Below are 18,466 nucleotides of genomic sequence, written 5' to 3' on the forward strand. Positions count from 1 at the left end.
CATCCAACCTGTGCTTCTGCAGAAACAGCGGCTGCTCCACCACCCTGGCCCCAGGACCTAAAAATGGCAAAGCTGCTGCTCTGTGCACGGCCCCTTTCCTGCTCATGTAAATCCTCCCTGCCGGGGACTTTCCCTCGGGGCTGGTTTTGAATGTGGTGCAGACGCTGGGGAGCCTGTGAGCCCCAGGGCCCTGGACATCGTCTATCCTTGTGTCCCTGGGCATTGCATCCTCCTGTCCCTGGGCATTGTCCATCTCCCTGTCCCTGGGCATTGTCTATCCTTGTGTCCCTGGGCATTGCCCATCTCCTTGTCCCTGGGCATTGTCTATCCTCCTGTCCCTGGGTATGGTCCATCTCTGTGTCCCTGGGTATTGTCCATCCTCCTGTCCCTGGGCTTCATCCATCCTCCTGTCCCTGGGTTTCATCCACCCTCCTGTTGCTGGGCATTGTTCACTCTCCTGTCCCTGGGCACTGTCCACCCTGGTGTCCCCTCCTGGCTCCCTGTGGTGCCAATATTCCCTGGGGGTGGCCAGGACTGGCCCTGCAGCAGACCTGGGGATGAGCCCATCTGCAAAGCAGAAGGTGCCAAACCTGGCTGAGCATGGGATGTGCCCAGGGCTGGAATGGGATGTGCCCAGGGAATGGGATGTGGACACCCTGGCCACATCTTGGGGGACAGGACAGGATGGGGGTGACCCTCAGGGCTTCCCCCCAGCTCCCCAGATCCCCCCAGGGTGTTTGGCCCTGAAGAGGATGGGCAGGATTGATGGTGGCCCAGAAGCCAAGAGCTGCAGCAGAAATGGGATAAGAATAGGGGATGTTTATGGGGTTGCTTGTTGTGGGATGGGTCCCTCAGCTCCCATCCCTGCATCCCAGGGAGTCCAGAAATCTAAAATCAGAGAAGCATGAGTCAATCCCAAAATCAGGGATTTGAAAAGACCTTTAGGATCATCAGCTCAGCAGCACCACCACGACCACCACCAAACCCCCATGTCCTCAAGTGCCACATCCACATTTTTTGGGCGCTTCCAGGGAGAAGATGAGATGGGGAAATGGCCAAAACAAGGAGTCACTTGGGTACCAGCCATGCCCACCCTTCTCCACTTCCAAGATCCCTCTCCATGGGACTTTTGGGACAGCCAGGCCCCAGGGAAGCACAGCAAGGCCCCCAAGGTGAGCTCTGCTGCAGGAGCAGTTTCCCCCAGGCTCTGCCCCCCCGTTGTTGCTCGTTGGGTGAGCACTGAACTGTAACTCCAGTGAAAAACACCTCTGGGTACTTCTGCCAGTCCTGTTGGTCCCCAGAGCCTGGTGCCACTGCCTGGGGCCTCCCCAAACCTTCATCTTCTGTAGGCTGGGAGGGGTTTTTGCCAGTTCTGAGCATCTGATGGGTACTGGGTACCAGCCCCAGCCTGACTTTGTATGCAAAGGGACAGGAAGCAAGAGAAATAAAGTTTTCCAGAGAAAAAGTGGCTCCATGAGGGCATGATGACGTGAGAGGTGCCTTCTCCTGGTTCTGTATATGGGGCAGTGCTGCCAAGTCCCTGCTGCTGTCACCCCTGGTCTGGATGGGAGAGCAGGGCTTGGTCCTGATATCCCAGCAGGGCAAGGGGAAAGGGATGCCCACGTGCTTGATAGGCACTGGAGGGGTTTTTATGGGGTTCTGGGGCTGCAGGTGGAAGCTGGGGGTGCCTGGGAAAGGCCTGTGAGGTAAAAGCAGGAGGGCACAAACTGAAGAAGGTTTGTAGTGACAGTGGCCAAATCAGCCCCTGTGCTGCCCGAGGGCTCCCTGGCACCCTTGAAAGGCCCTGAGGGGCTCAGTCTCCCCTGGAGACCCCTGTGCTCACAGCAACCAGGATGGGGGCTGTAGGGGAACCTGGTGGCCCCACGGGGAGGGTCCCACATCCCCCTGCCTCCAAGCCCTCCTCTGTCCTTGGTGAAGCCCACAGCAGCATCTCCTGTGGCTCCTGGTGAGCACCGAGGGCTCCAGGGGGTGGGATCATGAGCAGAAGCTCTGGGAGCTGGGCTGGAGGTCCCAGGGGACAGCCCTGGAGGTTCCTGTGCAGGATGAGACCCCCGGGTCCTGTTGAGGTTGGCCGAGCACAGGGAGCCAAGGGAAAGGGTGTTCACCCCTCCCAGAACAGGGGTGTTGGAGGGTGTTGCCTGTGAAATGAATCTAAGTTCACTCTTAATTCTTCTCCAAGGAAAACCCATGAACCCTAATGAAGCGAATTAAGGGCAATTTAAAGGGGGTAAAGCTCCTTTAAAAAATAATACAATCTCTACAAGCAGATAGATATGGACTTCCCAATTATACTGTGGGCCCTCAAGCAGCCATCAACAAAGAGTGCGTTAAAGTTCTGCACTACAAAAATATATTCCTCCCCCAAGACACCCCCAACACACTTGGTACCATAATAACAGATCATTTACTGTTGTTTATTGTAAGAAATGTACAAAGAAAAACGGCTTTAGCTCACACAAACCCTGCTCTGGGGCATTTCCCCATCCCTGACGACACAAACGTAGAAGCAGCATCGATTGTGAACCACGGGCCGGGCGGGAGCTGCCGTGCCCATGGAAATGCTGGCCATGAAAAGTGGCTCAGTACCACTCCCGGCCAGCCTGGCCATGGGGCACCTGGGGTGGCAGCGCCCAAAGCAGCCCGGGAAGAGAAGAGAATCATCAGAGTACAAAAAATCAGAGCCTTTGGCTTCAGGAACAGCCTTGTTTATACTGGAAGAGGTTTTGGTTCATGTTTGTTTTGATCTCAAGAGGGTTTTTTTTCCCTTTTGAAGGCAGAAGGTAGTCAGAGGTGAACTCAGGGCCTTTTGCCCATTTTTCACAGAATTACAGGATGGTTTGGGTTGGAAGGACCTTAAAGCTCATCCAGTGCCACCTCCTGCCATGGCAGGGACACCTTCCACTGTCCCAGGGTGCTCCAAGCCCTATCGAACCTGGCCTTGGACACTTCCAGGGATCCAGGGCAGCCACAGCTGTGCCTGGGTGATTTTCCTTTATTCACTTTCCTTTTGCTCACCTGTGTAAAGAACAGCAAATCCCTTTTCCCCCTGGGAAAACGCTCCTCTCCCTGGAGGTTTCCTGGTGAGGACCTGCCTGGCCCATCCAGAACGTGCCACCAGGGCCTCTCTGCAGCTCCAGCCTGGGGAAGGATGCTCTGCCTGAGGATTTTGGGATTCACACCCTAATGGGATTGTTTATTCCATGCAGCCACCTGGGGCTTGGGTGGGATTTCGGGCACCCCTAAGGCAGCTCACGGAAAGGATTGTTCAAACATCTGCTCCTGTCCCTGGGGATGCATCTCATTAATTAACACTAATGAAGAGGACATTTGGACCAAGAACACTCCAATGGGATGGTTCCTCTTGCAACAGGGCTAGAAAAAAAACCCTGGAGAGTTTTGTCCCTGGGACTGGGGATTCTTGGAGGACGTTTTCCAAATCCTATCTTTGCCCATTGCTTACCTGCCACAAAACCTGGATGGAAATGGGAAAACAGAGTAAAAGTACTGACTATAAATAGTGTTTACATTCGTCCTACAGAGACCTGAATGATTTCTGCTTTCAATGCATATTGAGAGAAATATGAAAACCTGATATTTAACCCTGAGAACAAATCTGCAGATGCTTTGCTTTGGCTTTGCAAACCAATTTTTAAGACATAATTGCACTTTCTCTTGTATGTAACAAAAAAATAATCATCAAGCTTATTCAGAGGTTCAAAAGAAAGGTGCTTCCTTAAGACTTTGGAGATTTTTGTTCACAAAACCTTCTGTTTTCCGTAATTATTCTTAATATTATTTCACTTGGCTCATCTTTACTGGTTGCTTGGCTGCACTCTGGAAGAATTAAATACAGGAAAATCTCTTAATTGTGAAATAACATTAATAAATAATTACTTTAAGTGAAAGGACAACCATAATCTTCTGTTCACACCTGAAAACCATCGTTACCGTGATGAGGTGATTTCAAAACTAACTTGTTTCTCTTTCACCGACAACAGATTTCACATTTGAGTTCTCATAAGAAAAAGAATTTAACTCTTTGCAAGTTGCAGTGGGCTGTAAAACCCAGGATCAGGAGGAGAGCCTGCTTTGAAATTCAAGGTGGTTGCTTGAAATGTCTGAAATTAGCTCAATATCTAAGGTCTAGAGATCTGTGCATGGAAGAACTTTGAACAGGAGATACAAATGAAGTCTCTTCAGGCTGGGCCAGAGGTGGAGCCTCCTCGTGTTACACCAGCGACTCTTTCACCACGTGTTCCTTACGCCAAACCTGTGCTTCCTCAGGAGCATCCTGGGGTGTCTCTGAGCTGGGAATGGGCTTGAGGCCCAGGGCAGGGGCTGTCTCCACATCTGTCCCAGAGTTCCCATAGATCTCCTGCATTTTGGTGGCGATCAGCCCTTCCTTCTCGGGTGCATCCTCGCCCAGCGCGTCCTGGCTGTGCCTGTACATGTAGGACGCCTGCTTGACCGAGCGCCGCAGGAGGTACCGCCGGAATGCCCTCTGGATCCTGGTAGCACACACCTCCTCGTGTTTCCTCTTCAGGGTAGTGGTGATGGGTTCGTAGGAAACCTTTGAGGGGTTGGCAGCCATGAACTTCTCCTCCATGGTAGCCTTCAGGGCATCCATCTCGCCCGAGTCTCCCAGCACTTCCTTAGTCAGGGCAAAGAGGATGTCTAGGCAGTGGATTTTGTCCCCAGCAACCATTGGCAGATCCATGGTGATGAGTTTGATCTTGTTGGGCTTGGGAACTCGGAGTGGCTCCTGCAAGGTGTCCACAAAGTCAGACAAGGTGCTGTAAGCGATGAACTGGGTGGCATCCGGGTCGAACTTCTCCCAGGTTTCATAAAACATTTCAAAATCGTCTTCGCAGAGGGGCTCGCTGCTCTCCTCCGTGGCCACGCTGAAGTTCTCCAGGATGATGGCGATGTACATGTTCACCACGATGAGGAAGGAGATGATGATGTAGCTGCAGAAGAAGAAGATGCCGATGGCAGGGTTCCCACAGTCTCCCTTCACCGAACTCCCGGGGTTCTCCAGCTCGGGGTCACAGTCTGGGGGGCCGCTGTTGAGGATGGGGTTGAGGAGCCCATCCCACCCCGCTGATGTGGTGATCTGGAAGAGGCAGATGATGCTGTTCCCAAAGGTTTCGAAGTTGAAGATGTCATCGATCCCTGACTCCTTCTTGACGTAGGCGAAGTTGGACATGCCGAAGATGGAGTAGATGAACATGACAAGGAAGAGCAGGAGGCCGATGTTGAACAGGGCGGGCAGGGACATCATCAGGGCAAAGAGGAGCGTGCGGATGCCTTTGGCTCCTCGGATCAGCCGCAGCACACGGCCGATCCTCGCCAGCCGGATCACCCTGAAGAGGGTGGGGGACACAAAGTACTTCTCGATGATGTCTGAGAGGACGATACCTGTGGAGGGAGGAAGGGCAGATGAGTTTGCTGTGCCACTGATGGGAGGTGAAGGGGAGCTGCTTGGCTCCACCTGGGCAGACACAGTGAGGTGAGGCCACCCTGAAGGTGGCCACCCTCCAGTGACAGGGAAAACATTAAAAAATAATCCCTGAGCACAGACCCAAGGGTTAAAATCTGGCTGCTCTGTTTCAGAGAAAGAGAACACCAAGGGAAATAACACCAAGGAGTGTGGGAGCAGCTCTCTGGCCACAGAGAGAAACACAACTTTCCCAGGCATCGGTCTGGGAAAAGGCTGTGAGAACATCAGAGAAAAGAATAAGAAACAATTCATATCTTGCTGCACCTGGTATTGTGAACATGTAGAATATGTTATGGAGATTTGTTTACCAAAGGGTGGTTTCTTAACTAGCCAATGGTGATGGTATTTGAATTAGAGGACCAATTAAGTCCAACTGTACTGTAACTATCTATAAGAACAATAAGTTTCTTAATAAAGATTATTATTAATGAACCTTCTGTGAATAATAGAGTCTATACTAATTATTACCCAGCCAGGGGCCCATTACAATGATAAAGGAGGAGCAGAAATATCCCCAGCCCCTCATCCAGCCTGGAGTGGCCTCACATCTGTCATGTCCCAGGGTCCTGCTGGCTTGGTCCTGCTCAAAGGATGGGTGCAAGCAAGGTCCAGTGACAGCCCGGTGGGTGTGGATTGGTGAGACCACTTCCACTCATCATTGTCCTGTGGGATCCCTGAGGCACTGGTGGGAGCAGCAGGACTCACCTAGGATGGAGAGGATAACCACCACGAAGTCAAAGATGTTCCAGCCCACAGTGAAGAAGTAGTGGCGCAGGGCGAACATCTTGAGCACACACTCGCCGGTGAAGATGACGATGAAGACCAGGTTTATCTTGTAGAGGACAGATGTTTTGAGCTCGCTCTGGTCATCTGTTTCCACCATCATGGTCACCATGTTCAGGCAAATCAGGATCATGATGGTGATGTCAAACACTTGCTTGGTAACGAAGTCAAACACCTTCCCTTGGATTTTGTTCTGCAGTGAGGGACATAAGGGCAACGATGGAGCACCAGAGAAGAGGTGGGAACACAGGACAGACACAACAAAACAAAAACACAGAAAGAGAAGAAGGAACCATATTTACAAGTGTGGGAAACCTCAGGGCTGTGGCCAGCACGGCTCTCACAGCCCCAAAAGTTATGGGGGGAAGACTCCCAGTGCCTCTCAGGATGAAGGAATGGGAATGCCACAGCCAGGAGGAGTGGGCACAGGGCACAGCCACTTGCTAATTACACCCACAGGGCACAAATTAACACATGGGAAGGACCTCCCTTGTGCAGGGCTACAAAACCCAAATCATAACTGAGAATGTTTTGGCTGGACCAGGGTCCCTTCTGGGGGGTTGAAAGCTGAGCTTTCCCTGAGAGAAAAGAGAGCCAGAGAGGAGCTGGGAGCTGAACTAGGAAAAAACCCCAAATTCCTGCAAAAGAAACCCCATCACTGCCCTTGCCAGCAGACCAAGGGCTAAAGGGAAGGCCCAAAGGAGGTGGCCTGATGTCAGCCTCTTCTGAAGGCCCAGCTCTTGGCCAGGTCCTGTCAGAAGAGTAACAATGGGGCAAATGGTCTTCCCTGGACCCTTCTCATTCCCTTGGGGACAGCTGGTGGCTTGAAGTGCTCCCTGTGTGCTCCACTCCAGGAGGATGAGCCCAACATACCGCTGGCCTGGGGATGGGCTTCTGGGGTTTCTTGGAGCCCAGCTTCTTCATGGCATTGTAGTATTTCTTCTGCTCTTCTGTCATGAAGATGTCTTTGCCTCCAAAGTATAAAGGCAATCACCGCTGTTAGTCTCAGGAATTCTCTTCCCACCAAGTGTGTCTGACCATGTCCCTCCCCACCAAGTGTCTCCAGCCCCTCAGAGATCCTGCTGGGAGCAAGGTGTCCTCTCTGTGCCCTGCAGAGCCTGCTCAGCACCACCAGTGTGCTTGGCCCTGCCCACCCTCTTCCCCTGCTCCTGGCTTGGAAGGAGAAGTTGAGTCTCAACCTCATGCATAGGAAAATGATCCCAGGGTGGGAAAAGAAAATAAAAGTGATGGCCCAGGGAAGAGAAAACTCAGCCTCCCTTTGCTTCCTCCCTCTTCACCCATAAATGAAGTCCTCTGTAACTGCTGTGACCAAGACACAAAGCTCCACGTGCTGTTTGCCCAGTGCAGGAAGCCACTAATGGACAAGAATCCTGGGATTCATTCTGGTCCTGGCCATGGTGGCCCTGGTCCCATCACCCCACTGCTGTGCTGGCCCCCTCCAGCCTAGAGCAGCCCCTCAGGAGCCAGGAAATACTCATCTTTTTCTTCTGCTGGTTGAAGTTGTCGATGATGACGCCAATGAAGAGGTTCAGGGTGAAGAAGGCCCCGAAGATGATGAAGATGACGAAGTAGATGTACATGTAGAGGTTGATCTCGTACTGTGGCTGCTCTTCAATCTGGCCAGGAGAGACGGGAAATGTGAGGCTGACCCTGTCCCAAAAAGGTGTCCCCAAGCCCCCAGACAGGGGTTTGTGGTGTTTGGACAGAGCCAGGGCGTGGCTGCTCCAAAACTTTTGGCTCTGTGTTCCCAATGGGAGCAGCCACAGGAAGGGACATCCATGTGACACTGACTGAGGGACAAGGACATGCCTGTCCTTGATCCCTGATCCCACAGCATGGGCTGGGGAATGGGAAAGGATGTCTTTTGCAGTGATATTAATGAGCAGATGAGTTTCTTCCCAATAATCAGCATTCCAAGGGCTGAAATGTATCTGAGAGGGGAAAGGAAAAGTGGATTAATTTGTCACATCAGCACAGCTGGGTGACAGGCCAGCCATCCCTGGACAATGCTCCTCATCCCAAGGAGCATCCCTTAATCCTGCTCTGTGTTTGAGCAGAGACACCCCAAGGTGACCCCATTGGCTTCCCCCAGTTTGAGGAAAGTTCTTGGCAGAACAGGGAGGATTTTCTCTCAAACCAGCTTTGCCCCAGGTGGGGCAGAGGCCTGAGGGATTTTCAGAGGGTGATGAAAGGGTGCTAAAAAAGGGCAATGAAAATCACCCCTTGAGGCCTGTAGGTGTGTGGGGTGACCCCCAGTGTCATTGGAGAATAGCAGGAAACCCCTTCTGCTGTGGGGACGCTTTTGGGGGTGGGTCACAGTAGGAAGAGCCTTTGCACGTCACTCTTCAAACACTTGGAGTTTTTTAATAACTCTTTGACCCCCATGGTTGAACACTGGCTGCTCTGTTCTCATAACCCACTGATTGCTCAAGGCAAGCCAGGTACTTCTCCACCATGGGGTGAGCTTTCCCAGCTGGAGGGGTCCCAGAGGACATCATGTCACAGCAGGCAGAAGAATGAACCCTCCAGGTTGGAGCAGTGGGGGCAGAATGGGGATTTTGGCCCCTGCAACTGAAGCTGAGTGGAGCAGATCCAGCCCCAGCAGTGGGGTGGGGTGGGAGCCCAGTGTGGGGCCAGGCTGCAGGTGACAATGACATGGGTGGCACAGGGACACATGGCTGCACCTCAGCAGGGGGATGCTGTGGCTGCCCAGGTGTCCAAGGCTGGGTGGGACAGAGGTTGGAGCACCCTGGGATAGTGGGAAGTGTCCCTGCCCATGGCAGGAGGAGGCACTGAATGGGCTTTAGGGTCACTTCCAACACAAACCATGCTGGGGTTCCATGATCTGATACATTTGGGGGGTTTCTCCACCCTGTAAGCCTTCATGTCCTGGCTGAAGTCAAGGGTGGGATGCAGCACCAAAAGGCAGAGCCAGAGGTGATGCTGTAGCCAAGGATCCATCCCAGCCTCAGCTCTGGGCTCCTGTTCCCAGTGTGCCAGGGGGAATCCAGCCCTGGAGTCAGCCCTGTGTCCCTGCGTGTCCCCTCACCTCACGGGAGTCCACGGCTGCATACATGATGTCCATCCAGCCTTTGAAGGTTGCCTGTGGGAACAGGAATGGTCAGACCTGGAGTCTTTTCCAACACAAAGGATTCTGTGGCAGTGGAGAATGTACTTTCTGGGAGTTTGTGGCTGGGAACAAAGGGAAGGTGATGGGTGCATGTCTGGGGTTTAGCTCTGAGCACTCTGGGCTCTCTGTGGGAATGGCAGGAGAGGAACGGGGGTTGAATCCACAAGAAAAATGTCCCAGAAATATGGAAATTCCCAGGTGAATATGCATGGACCATTCAGGGGCTGAGACTACCAGTGACTTTCCAAAACACCACTGCAAACAAGGCAGGGAAAAGAAGCAATTGACTCTTTTCTCCCTTCTGCTCTCTTAGAAGTAATTTTCCCAAAGGCAGAGCTGTGCCAGGGCCAGCTGCCTCCTTTCTGGTCCCAAACTGTGCCACCTCCATAGCCCTGACTTCCACATCCTGCCTCTGCTTCTGCTGAATTCCCATCCCAGCAGCGTGGGGGCACCACACCAAGTCTTTTACAGGGTCTCCACTGCATCTCTTACAGCCTTTGCTGCTGATTTGTTAAACAAAAGGGCTGCACATTTTGTTTCCTGAATCTGCTGGAACAACAAGGCTGAAGAGGAAGCTGAATTTAGAAGCAGGGTCATCAACTGGGGTTGTTTTCCGATTCTGCAGCCACCAGTTCCCCTGGATCTGATGGGAGTAGCCCCAGCCTGCCCAATAATGGAGCCCACATCTATATTTTTATCAAAGCTGTGGTGAGCAGTTCCCCTTTGCTGCCTGGCCCAGCTGTGGGGAGTTCAGTGGAACCCAGCTGCCCCAGGGGACACGTGTGCCCTTTTTCCAGTCGTCACCCGCCCCACGCACGGCCCCACAACTCACAGCTGGAGTGGGCTGAACTTTCCAAAGGGGTGCAGGGGTCCCACAGAGCCTCCCCTCCCAACTCCTGCACCCTGTGCTGGGCAGGGGCTGCTCTGCAGTGCCAGATTTGGTGCTGCTGCACCCATCTGCAGCAGCTCCCTGGTGAAATCTTCCCCATCTTCTACCCCATCCCTTTTCCTCTTGGCTAGGAGTTTCCCTCCTTTCCTAAGGGTTTTTTTTTGGTTTTTTTTTGTGTTAAAAACCAGCTTTGGAGCTAAGAAATAGCTAAGAAACCCCATCCCACATCAGCCCTGATGCTCATCCCACCACCCTGCTCCACACATCCTGGACAGTGACACCCCATGTCGCGACGTACCACCTGCAGCAGGGACAGGTATCCCAAGCCCACGTTGTCGAAGTTGACCTTGACATTGACCCATCTGACCTCGTTGGTGTAGAGCAGGGCCATGCAGTCGCTCTTGTTGTTGACCACGTTGATTTCGAAGAGCTCCCCGGTGGTGGTGTTGATACACCTGTAGTACTTCCCTGCAAACAGGTTCACCCCCATGATGCTGAAGATCAGCCAGAAGATGAGGCAGACCAGCAGGACATTCATGATGGAGGGGATGGCACCCACCAGGGCGTTCACCACCACCTGCAAGGACAGAAAAGACCTTGGGGGACCTGGATGGGACCTTCATGTGCCCATGCCCAACCTTGCCCCCCCCCCGAGCAGCACTGACTGAGGTCAGACTGGACCAAAGGTACCTCAGCATTGATCCCACCAGTCTGGAGCCCCTGAAAACCATCCATGATGCAGAGGACTGCTGAGGGCTCTCATGTCCTTGTCAGGGCCAGCAGCACACGGGGACACACTCACCCTCATGCCCTCGAAGCGGGACAGAGCACGCAGGGGTCGCAGAGCCCTCAGTGTCCGCAGGGATTTGATGGCTCCCAGCTCGGAGTATCCCAGCCAGTTTGCTGTCAGGCTGACCAGGGACACCTGGAAGGAGCAGCCCAAGTGATCAGCAGCACCTCAGGTGGAAACACAGCTGCAGCTCCTGCCTTCCCTCTCTCCCCAGTCCCTTGGGCTGGTGGCCATCCTCTAGCCCTGGGACAGGGACATTGAGTCTTTGGGGTCCCTGGTGACCAGACACCTCAAGGGCCACAGAATCCCAGAATGGTTTGGGTTGGAAGGGACCTCAAAGCCCATCCAGTGCCACCCCTGCCATGGGCAGTGACACCTCCCACTGTCCCAGGCTGCACCAAACCCTGTCCAGCCTGGCCTTGGACAATCCAGGGATCCAGGGGCAGGATGACACCTCTTGAATGTGAGGGTGGAATTGATGTGAGACACAGAAAGGACAGATTGCTCTGTCATGGACCATTTGGGAGACCCTGTGTCCCTTCACAGCTCTGCTGGGCCTGGTTGGTGGAACTGCAGGGGCTGTTTTTGGCTCGGGTGTAAGACAGAATGGTTTGAAAGGTTCCTGCAACCAATGAAGTGTTCCATCTTGTGGAGGACCATTATTTTAAGTAATGCTAAGTAATTTTAAGTAATGCTATAAGCCCTCATTCCAGAGCCACCCCTTTATTCTCTAAAATACAATCTGGGTTCATTTACAACAGCCCCTAATGCCCCAAGCCCCTCGGCCTGGCCCTGCCCATCACGTACATCCACGATGAGGAAATCCAGCCAGCACCAGGCATTGGTGAAGTACACCTTGAAGCCATAGGCCACCCACTTGAGCAGCATCTCGATGACAAAGATGTAGGAGAAGACCTTGTCTGCATATTCCAGGATGGTGCGGATCACCTTGCGCTGTTCGATGTAGATGTCCTCGAAAGCCTGCAAGGGGCATGGAGCTCTGTGACAGCCACATCCTTCTGTGGGACCCCAGGGAGCTCTGTGACAGTCCCATCCTTCTGTGGGACCCCAGGGAGCTCTGTGACAGTCCCATCCTTCCACAGGACCCCACAGGGCTCTGTGACAGCCACATCCTTCTGTGGGACCCCAGGGAGCTCTGTGACAGTCCCATCCTTCTGTGGGACCCCAGGGAGCTCTGTCACAGCCACATCCTTCCATGGGACCTGTGGCATCCCAGAGCACACCCTTGCTGGCATCTCCCTGCCTTCCTCTCCCATGGACACACAGCCCAGAAGCTGTTGAATCATCCAGGGATGCAAACCTTGGAGGATTGTTGGTACCTAAGCTTTGTTTCTCATCCAGGTTCAGAGGAACAGAAGGTGCCCTGATCCCAGCCTTCCTCCCAGGCCTTTCCTTCCAAGGCTCAGGAAGCTGGAGCCCAAGGATGGCTGGTCCATGAGGAGCTGATCCACCTGGGGTCCAGCTCCTGCTTGGCTTTGTGGGGTTAGCCCCAAAGCAGAGCTTCACTGAAGCCAAGGTCCAGCTGCATCCAGCTCCCAGGTGTCTCAGCTCAAAGTCAGGACACCAACCCACACCCTGGGATGCTCTGAGAGTTTTGAAAATGCCCTGAGGAGCTGGGGTGAGTGCCACACCCCCGTGTTGAGTAAGCACTGGAGGTAGGGGTGTGGTGACCAGGTGCTGCACAGCTGGGGTAGCACAGCTTTCAATTCCTGCACCAGCTACAACCTCAGACATCCCCAAACCACCTCAGAGCGAGCTGCAGACATGTAAAGTGTGTCTGAAAAGCCTCTGAAAAGCCTCCCAGTCCCTCTGTTCTCCTTCCCTCTCTCTTCACCTCCAAACCTGCAGAGAAGTTGGTATTTCCTGGGTTAAATCCAGCCCAAACACTTGAAGAGCACCAGGCCAACACTGATAATGAATTAGGTTGATTTAGCAGAACACCCAGGTTCTGAGAGGGGGCACCAGGCACTGATGGAGGTGCTGAACAGCAAAATAAAAACCATGAACTGTTTGTCAAGCACCTCCTGACAGCTGGTGATGGTGGTGGTGAAATGAGGAACCACAGGAAGCTCAATAAATGGCTCAGATGGTTCATAGTCGGCATTCAGAGCAGCAGTGGGGGCTGTGGGCAGTGGATCCCCTCGAGCTATGGGGCACAGCCTGTGGATGATGGTCCAGGAATGCTGGGGAGGGTGACCAGGGCTCCTGGAAGGTGTTAGACCTGAGCCAAATGGGGTTTGAAATCAAACATCTGCCCACAGCTGGATCATTTGGCACAGGAGATGCCCAGAGCCTGGGCTCTGTCCCCTGCTGTAGGAGTGTGCTCTCTGTTGACAGGGTGACAAAACTGTCTTTTGTCTTCTTAAAAGGAAAGAAGCTTAGAAGTTTTTATCTTCGATTAAGTGAAAAGACACCTCATAGGACTCGGGGGACTTCACTTCAAATTCAAGGATAGCTAATTGGACAGAAGCTAAAAAATTTTGCTTAGGCACTTTAGTAGAAAAAGAAGTGAATAAAGAAACTAATGGCTTTTGTAAAGTGTTTTACTAGGAGCAAGAACATCTGGCACTTGGTTTGGTTTTTCTGTTTCTTATTTTGCCTTTAATAAAACCTTTTTATTTCCTGCAACAGAAGCCATTCTGCTGATTTTTGTGCCTCCAAGGGTAGCTGAGCAACCTTGGGTGTGTTATAGGCCTCCAAAAGCTTATTAGACCTGGCTCAAAGAGGTAAATATAACACCCTCTGTTGGGGAAGATGAAACAGGAAAGCCTTATGATTGTCTGGCAAAAGATTTTGAGAATATAGAAACTATAAGTGAGATTGAAATGAAAGCAAGCTTTGAGATCCCTCAGTTACTGAACAACTGGAAAACAATGGTGTGGCCAGCTGAAGGTGATCCCCTTGTGATGGAACAACACCCTCTGCTTGCAGACAGGCCCAAGGGTCAGAGCAGACCCTGCCAACTTGGCAGAAGGGCCCAAAGAGGAGTTTTTAGGGTTTGAAATGTAACCCAGTATGGTAATGTAATGATTCTTATAGGCTGTATGGAAATGCTATAGGATTTGTGTGTTGTACTAGATTGGTTAGTGAGAATTAGAATATTCAACACAGAAAATGATTTATTGTATTGGAACGGGAACCTCACTCTCTTATGTTTTTGCTCTCTTGCCCTTTTACTCTCTCACCCTCTCATCCTCTCTCCCCCTCTCTTCTCTCAGGCCTGCTCTGAGCTGTGGCTGGCAGCTCCCAGCAGGGCCCTGCACCCAGGCCCTTTGCAATAAACCCCAAGTTCCAGCCCTGGCTGCAGAGATCTCTCATCTCCATCCATCCCGACCGTGCTACCCCTGATGCTCCTACAACCCTCCCTGGGCTCCCTCAGGCTGGGAAGCTGCTGCAGAGCCCTGGGGGCAGGGGAAGGTGGCACCTACCAGAGCCCCACTGCTGAGGAGGATCATGAAGACGATGAAGGTCTCGAACCAGTCGTGCTCCACGATGCGGAAGCAGGTTTTCCTGAGGTTCCACCAGATCTTCCCCTTCTCACTGGTGATGTCCACGTAGAGGCAGGGGAACCTCTTCACACAGCCTGGGGACACAGGGCTGGTGTCACTCCTGGCCAGGGTGTTCCCACTGTTCCCGGTTTTATTGGCATTTTAAACCCTCCCTGGTGGAAGTTGGACCGGGATCTGTCACAGACATCTTTTATGAAAAACCCTTTCCTTAGGATTTTTCCTCCTGAGAAGCTGAGAGGCCTCAGGAACAAAATGTAACCAATGGTTATCTGCTGCTATGGAATGCAACAGGTGCATCTGGGATTGGGCTCATGTGGTTGTTTCTAATTAATGGCCAATCACAGTCAGCTGGCTCAGACTCTCTGTCTGAGACACAAGCCTTTGTTATCATTCTTTCTTTTTCTATTCTTATCTAGCCTTCTGATTAAATCCTTTCTTCTATTCTTTTAGTATAGTTTCAATGTAATATATATCATAAAATAATAAATCAGCCTTCTGAAACATGGAGTCAGGTCCTCATCTCTTCCCTCATCCTCAGACCCCTGTGAACGCTGTCACAGCTCCCAGCTGGGCTTAGGTGGGGTGCACGAGGGGAACTCCATGGGGATCATCTCTGGGGTGGTGCAGGAGGATTTGGGGCTGAGCTCAGGGAGCCTGTGAGTCCCTGTGCTGCAAGAACTGGTTGGCATAGGCCCCTCCACTCCCATTTTGCCCTGTCCACACCCATCTCCCATGTCCACAGGGTCTCCTGCCCTGCTCTCACCTTCAGTGAAACACTCCTCAGGCTCATTGCTCTCCTCAGCCTCTTCTGCCACCTCCTCCTCCTCGGGTGCAGGGGGTTTGTAATCCACTGTGCTGCACACGGACGAGGCGTTGTCACTGCTCAGGGGGTTCTGCAGGGGGACAGCAGCTCAGGCCAGGCTCCTGGCCAGCTCCAGCCATGCTCCTTGTGCCCCAGAGAGCCCAGGAAGGACTCCTGGGGGGTGGGACCCCTTTGTTTGGAGGATGCTCCCATGGACACACAGCCCAGAAGCTGTTGAATCATCCAGGGATGCAAACCTTGGAGGATTGTTGGTACCTGAGCTTTGTTTCTCATCCAGGTTCAGAGGAACAGAAGGTGCCCTGATCCCAGCCTTCCTCCCAGCACAGCAGCTCCGTCTCCCATCCACCTGTGCTGCCACCTCAGGCTGATTTTCTCACCTCCTCCTCTTTGTGCCCATCCAAGCCTTGCTCTGCCAACCCCCCTTTGGTGCAGGAACCCAAGCAGCCTCTGCTCTCTCCTCCCTCTGGCTCAGCTCGTGCTGCAGGGCCCTCAGCCCAAGGTTCACCCCAGTTCCAAACCTGCATCCCAAATGCCTCTCCCCTGCTCCATCCTGCTCCAGAGCTCACCTTGGCTGCCTTCCCAGACACCACTCAGCAAGGCCACAGGGGCTGATAACAAGGGACAGCCTTGGCAAGCCCCTGGGACTCTTTTTCCTCTGGGTTTTTTTTTTTTTTTTTGCTTTCTGAGAAGCCCTCGTGCAACATTTGAGGAAGGAGCAGATCCCCACCCCTGCCTATCCTGCCTGGGAGCAGCAGGAACCAGAGGGTCCAGGATGGGTATTTCCAGCACAGGAAGGTGTTGGTTTACATGGGAAGGAGATAATCCTCCCCTCAGGCAGCTCTTGCTGTTGGTAATCCATAAAGGAGCTGCTCCATCCTCCAAAAAACAGGGAAAAGCCTCTGGGGTAAACTGAGGCACAGTCACTGCCCACAGCTTCAGGGGCCACAGAGAAGATGTGGCTGTGGGGACCTTTGGGGACATGCAGGAGAGGACACAGCAGCAGGGGTGGCACCAGCTCTCAGGGACCCCTGGGACCACCCTCAGTCTGGGGGGAGGGACAGGAGGGCCAGGGGGATTAGGGAGGCTCAGCAGGGAGCCAGGCAAGCTGTGGCCCCAGAGAAGGACACACAGGAGCCATCTGCCTCCAGGACAGCCTTAGAGAGGGTCAGGGTGGGGACAAACCAGTGCAGCTGCCCTGGAGATGTGGGGGAAGGTCCAAAAGGGCCTTGGATGGCTCAGGGAGCCCAGGAGTTCTGTGGGTGGAGCTCAGGGCTGGTTCTGCTGGGTGGGGACAGGGATAAAACCCATCCCTGGGGGCTCCTGAGCCCTCCCACACCTGGAACCAGCAGGTTTGGGGGGCAATTTCCATCCCACACCTGGCACAGCATCTCCAGCCTGCCTGGGGCTGTCCCACCCTGACTCACCCTGTGACCCCAAAATCCACAGCCCTGAGAATCACAGAATTGTTCAGGTTGGAAAAGCCTTCTGAGACCATCGAGTCCAGCACTGCCAGGGCCACATCCACAGGGCTTTTAAACTCCTCCAGGGATGGGGACTCCAGCCCTGCCCTGGGCAGCTGTGCACCCCTTTCAGTGAAGAAATTTTCCCAATATCCAATCCAACCTGCCCTGGCCCAGCCTGAGGCCGTTCCCTCTCCTCCTGTCCCTGTTCCCAGCCCGACGCCCCCGGCTGTGCCCTCCTGGCAGGAGCTGTGCAGAGCCACAAGGGCCCCCTGAGCCTCCTTTGCTCCAGGCTGAGCCCTTTCCCAGCTCCCTCAGCCCCACTGACAGAGCCAGGAGCATCTCAGGACACATGTCCCTGCCCAGCAGGGTGGGATCCCCACGGGAGGAGCCCCTGGAAGAGCCCTGAGCCCTGCACCGGTTCTGCAGAGCCACACGGTGGGAGCCAAGGGGGTGCATTAAAAACAGGCAGGGGGAATGATGGGCTGCAATTTACCATGAAATCACAAATTTGAGAGTCTCAAAGACCGTGTAAATCCAATCTCCTGCCATGGCAGGGACACCTCCCACTGTCCCAGGCTGCTCCAAGCCCCATCCAGCCTGGCAGCTCCTCCCTGCTCTGAGCTGCCAAGAGAAACCAGCTGCGATTGTGGCTGCGATGATCCTGCTCTTGTCATTTCCCCGAAAAAAAAAAAGCTTTTCCTTGCAAAGCAGCTGCTCTGGCCGTGGGCAGGATTTGCCGGGGTGGTTGCAGCCGGTGGCGGTGGGAGCGGAGCGGGCGCTGCGCGGGGCTCTGGCTCCATCTGCAGCCGAACCCGGCTGTGAACGCACCCGGCACCAGCCCCGGAACAGAGCAGGGCTCCCTCCCTTCAGCACGCGAGCGCTGAATCAAATCATTGTCATTTCACCTTGTGAACACAGGCTCGGAGAGCTGGGGGTGCTCACCTGGAGATGGGGAGGGTCCGGAACAGCTCAGAGCCCCTTCCAGGGCCCAAAGGGGTGCCAGGAGAGCTGGAGAGGGACTGGGGACAAGGGACAGAGGGACAGGACACAGGGAATGGCTCCCAGTGCCAGAGGGCAGGGCTGGATGGGATATTGGGAATTGGGAATTGTTCCCTGTGAGGGTGGGCAGGCCCTGGCACAGGGTGCCCAGAGCAGCTGGGGCTGCCCCTGGATCCCTGGCAGTGCCCAAGGCCAGGTGGGACAGGGCTGGGAGCAGCCTGGGACAGGGGAAGGTGTGTCACAGACATGTTTTATGAAAAATCCTTTCCTTAGGATTTTTCCTCCTGAGAAGCTGAGAGGCCTCAGGAACAAAATGTAACCGATGGTTATCTGCTGCTATGGAATGCAACAGGTGCATCTGGGATTGGGCTCATGTGGTTGTTTCTAATTAATGGCCAATCACAGTCAGCTGGCTCAGACTCTCTGTCTGAGACACAAGCTTTTGTTATTCATTCTTTCTTTTTCTATTCTTATCTAGCCTTCTGATGAAATCCTTTCTTCTATTCTTTTAGTGTAG

The 18,466-nt window shown here is 53.5% G+C and overlaps 1 protein-coding gene across 1 annotated transcript in view; it reads right to left on the bottom strand.

The window, feature by feature from the left end:
* Positions 1-4,182: 4,182 nt before the first annotated feature.
* The window catches only part of SCN4A (sodium voltage-gated channel alpha subunit 4), a 37,996-nt gene continuing 23,712 nt past the window's right edge, over positions 4,183-18,466 (bottom strand). The window contains exons 16-25 of the mRNA XM_054649473.2: positions 15,428-15,557; positions 14,584-14,738; positions 11,942-12,115; positions 11,147-11,269; positions 10,643-10,921; positions 9,375-9,428; positions 7,804-7,941; positions 7,178-7,282; positions 6,227-6,497; positions 4,183-5,439 (exon numbers count right to left, since the gene is read on the bottom strand). Of these exons, the coding sequence (XP_054505448.2) occupies positions 4,250-5,439; positions 6,227-6,497; positions 7,178-7,282; positions 7,804-7,941; positions 9,375-9,428; positions 10,643-10,921; positions 11,147-11,269; positions 11,942-12,115; positions 14,584-14,738; positions 15,428-15,557 (2,619 nt within the window). The 3' untranslated portion in view covers positions 4,183-4,249. The remainder of the gene's footprint in view (positions 5,440-6,226; positions 6,498-7,177; positions 7,283-7,803; positions 7,942-9,374; positions 9,429-10,642; positions 10,922-11,146; positions 11,270-11,941; positions 12,116-14,583; positions 14,739-15,427; positions 15,558-18,466) is intronic.

Source organism: Agelaius phoeniceus, chromosome 26 (assembly GCF_051311805.1).
Source record: "Agelaius phoeniceus isolate bAgePho1 chromosome 26, bAgePho1.hap1, whole genome shotgun sequence".
Classification (NCBI taxonomy): Eukaryota; Metazoa; Chordata; class Aves; order Passeriformes; family Icteridae; genus Agelaius; species Agelaius phoeniceus.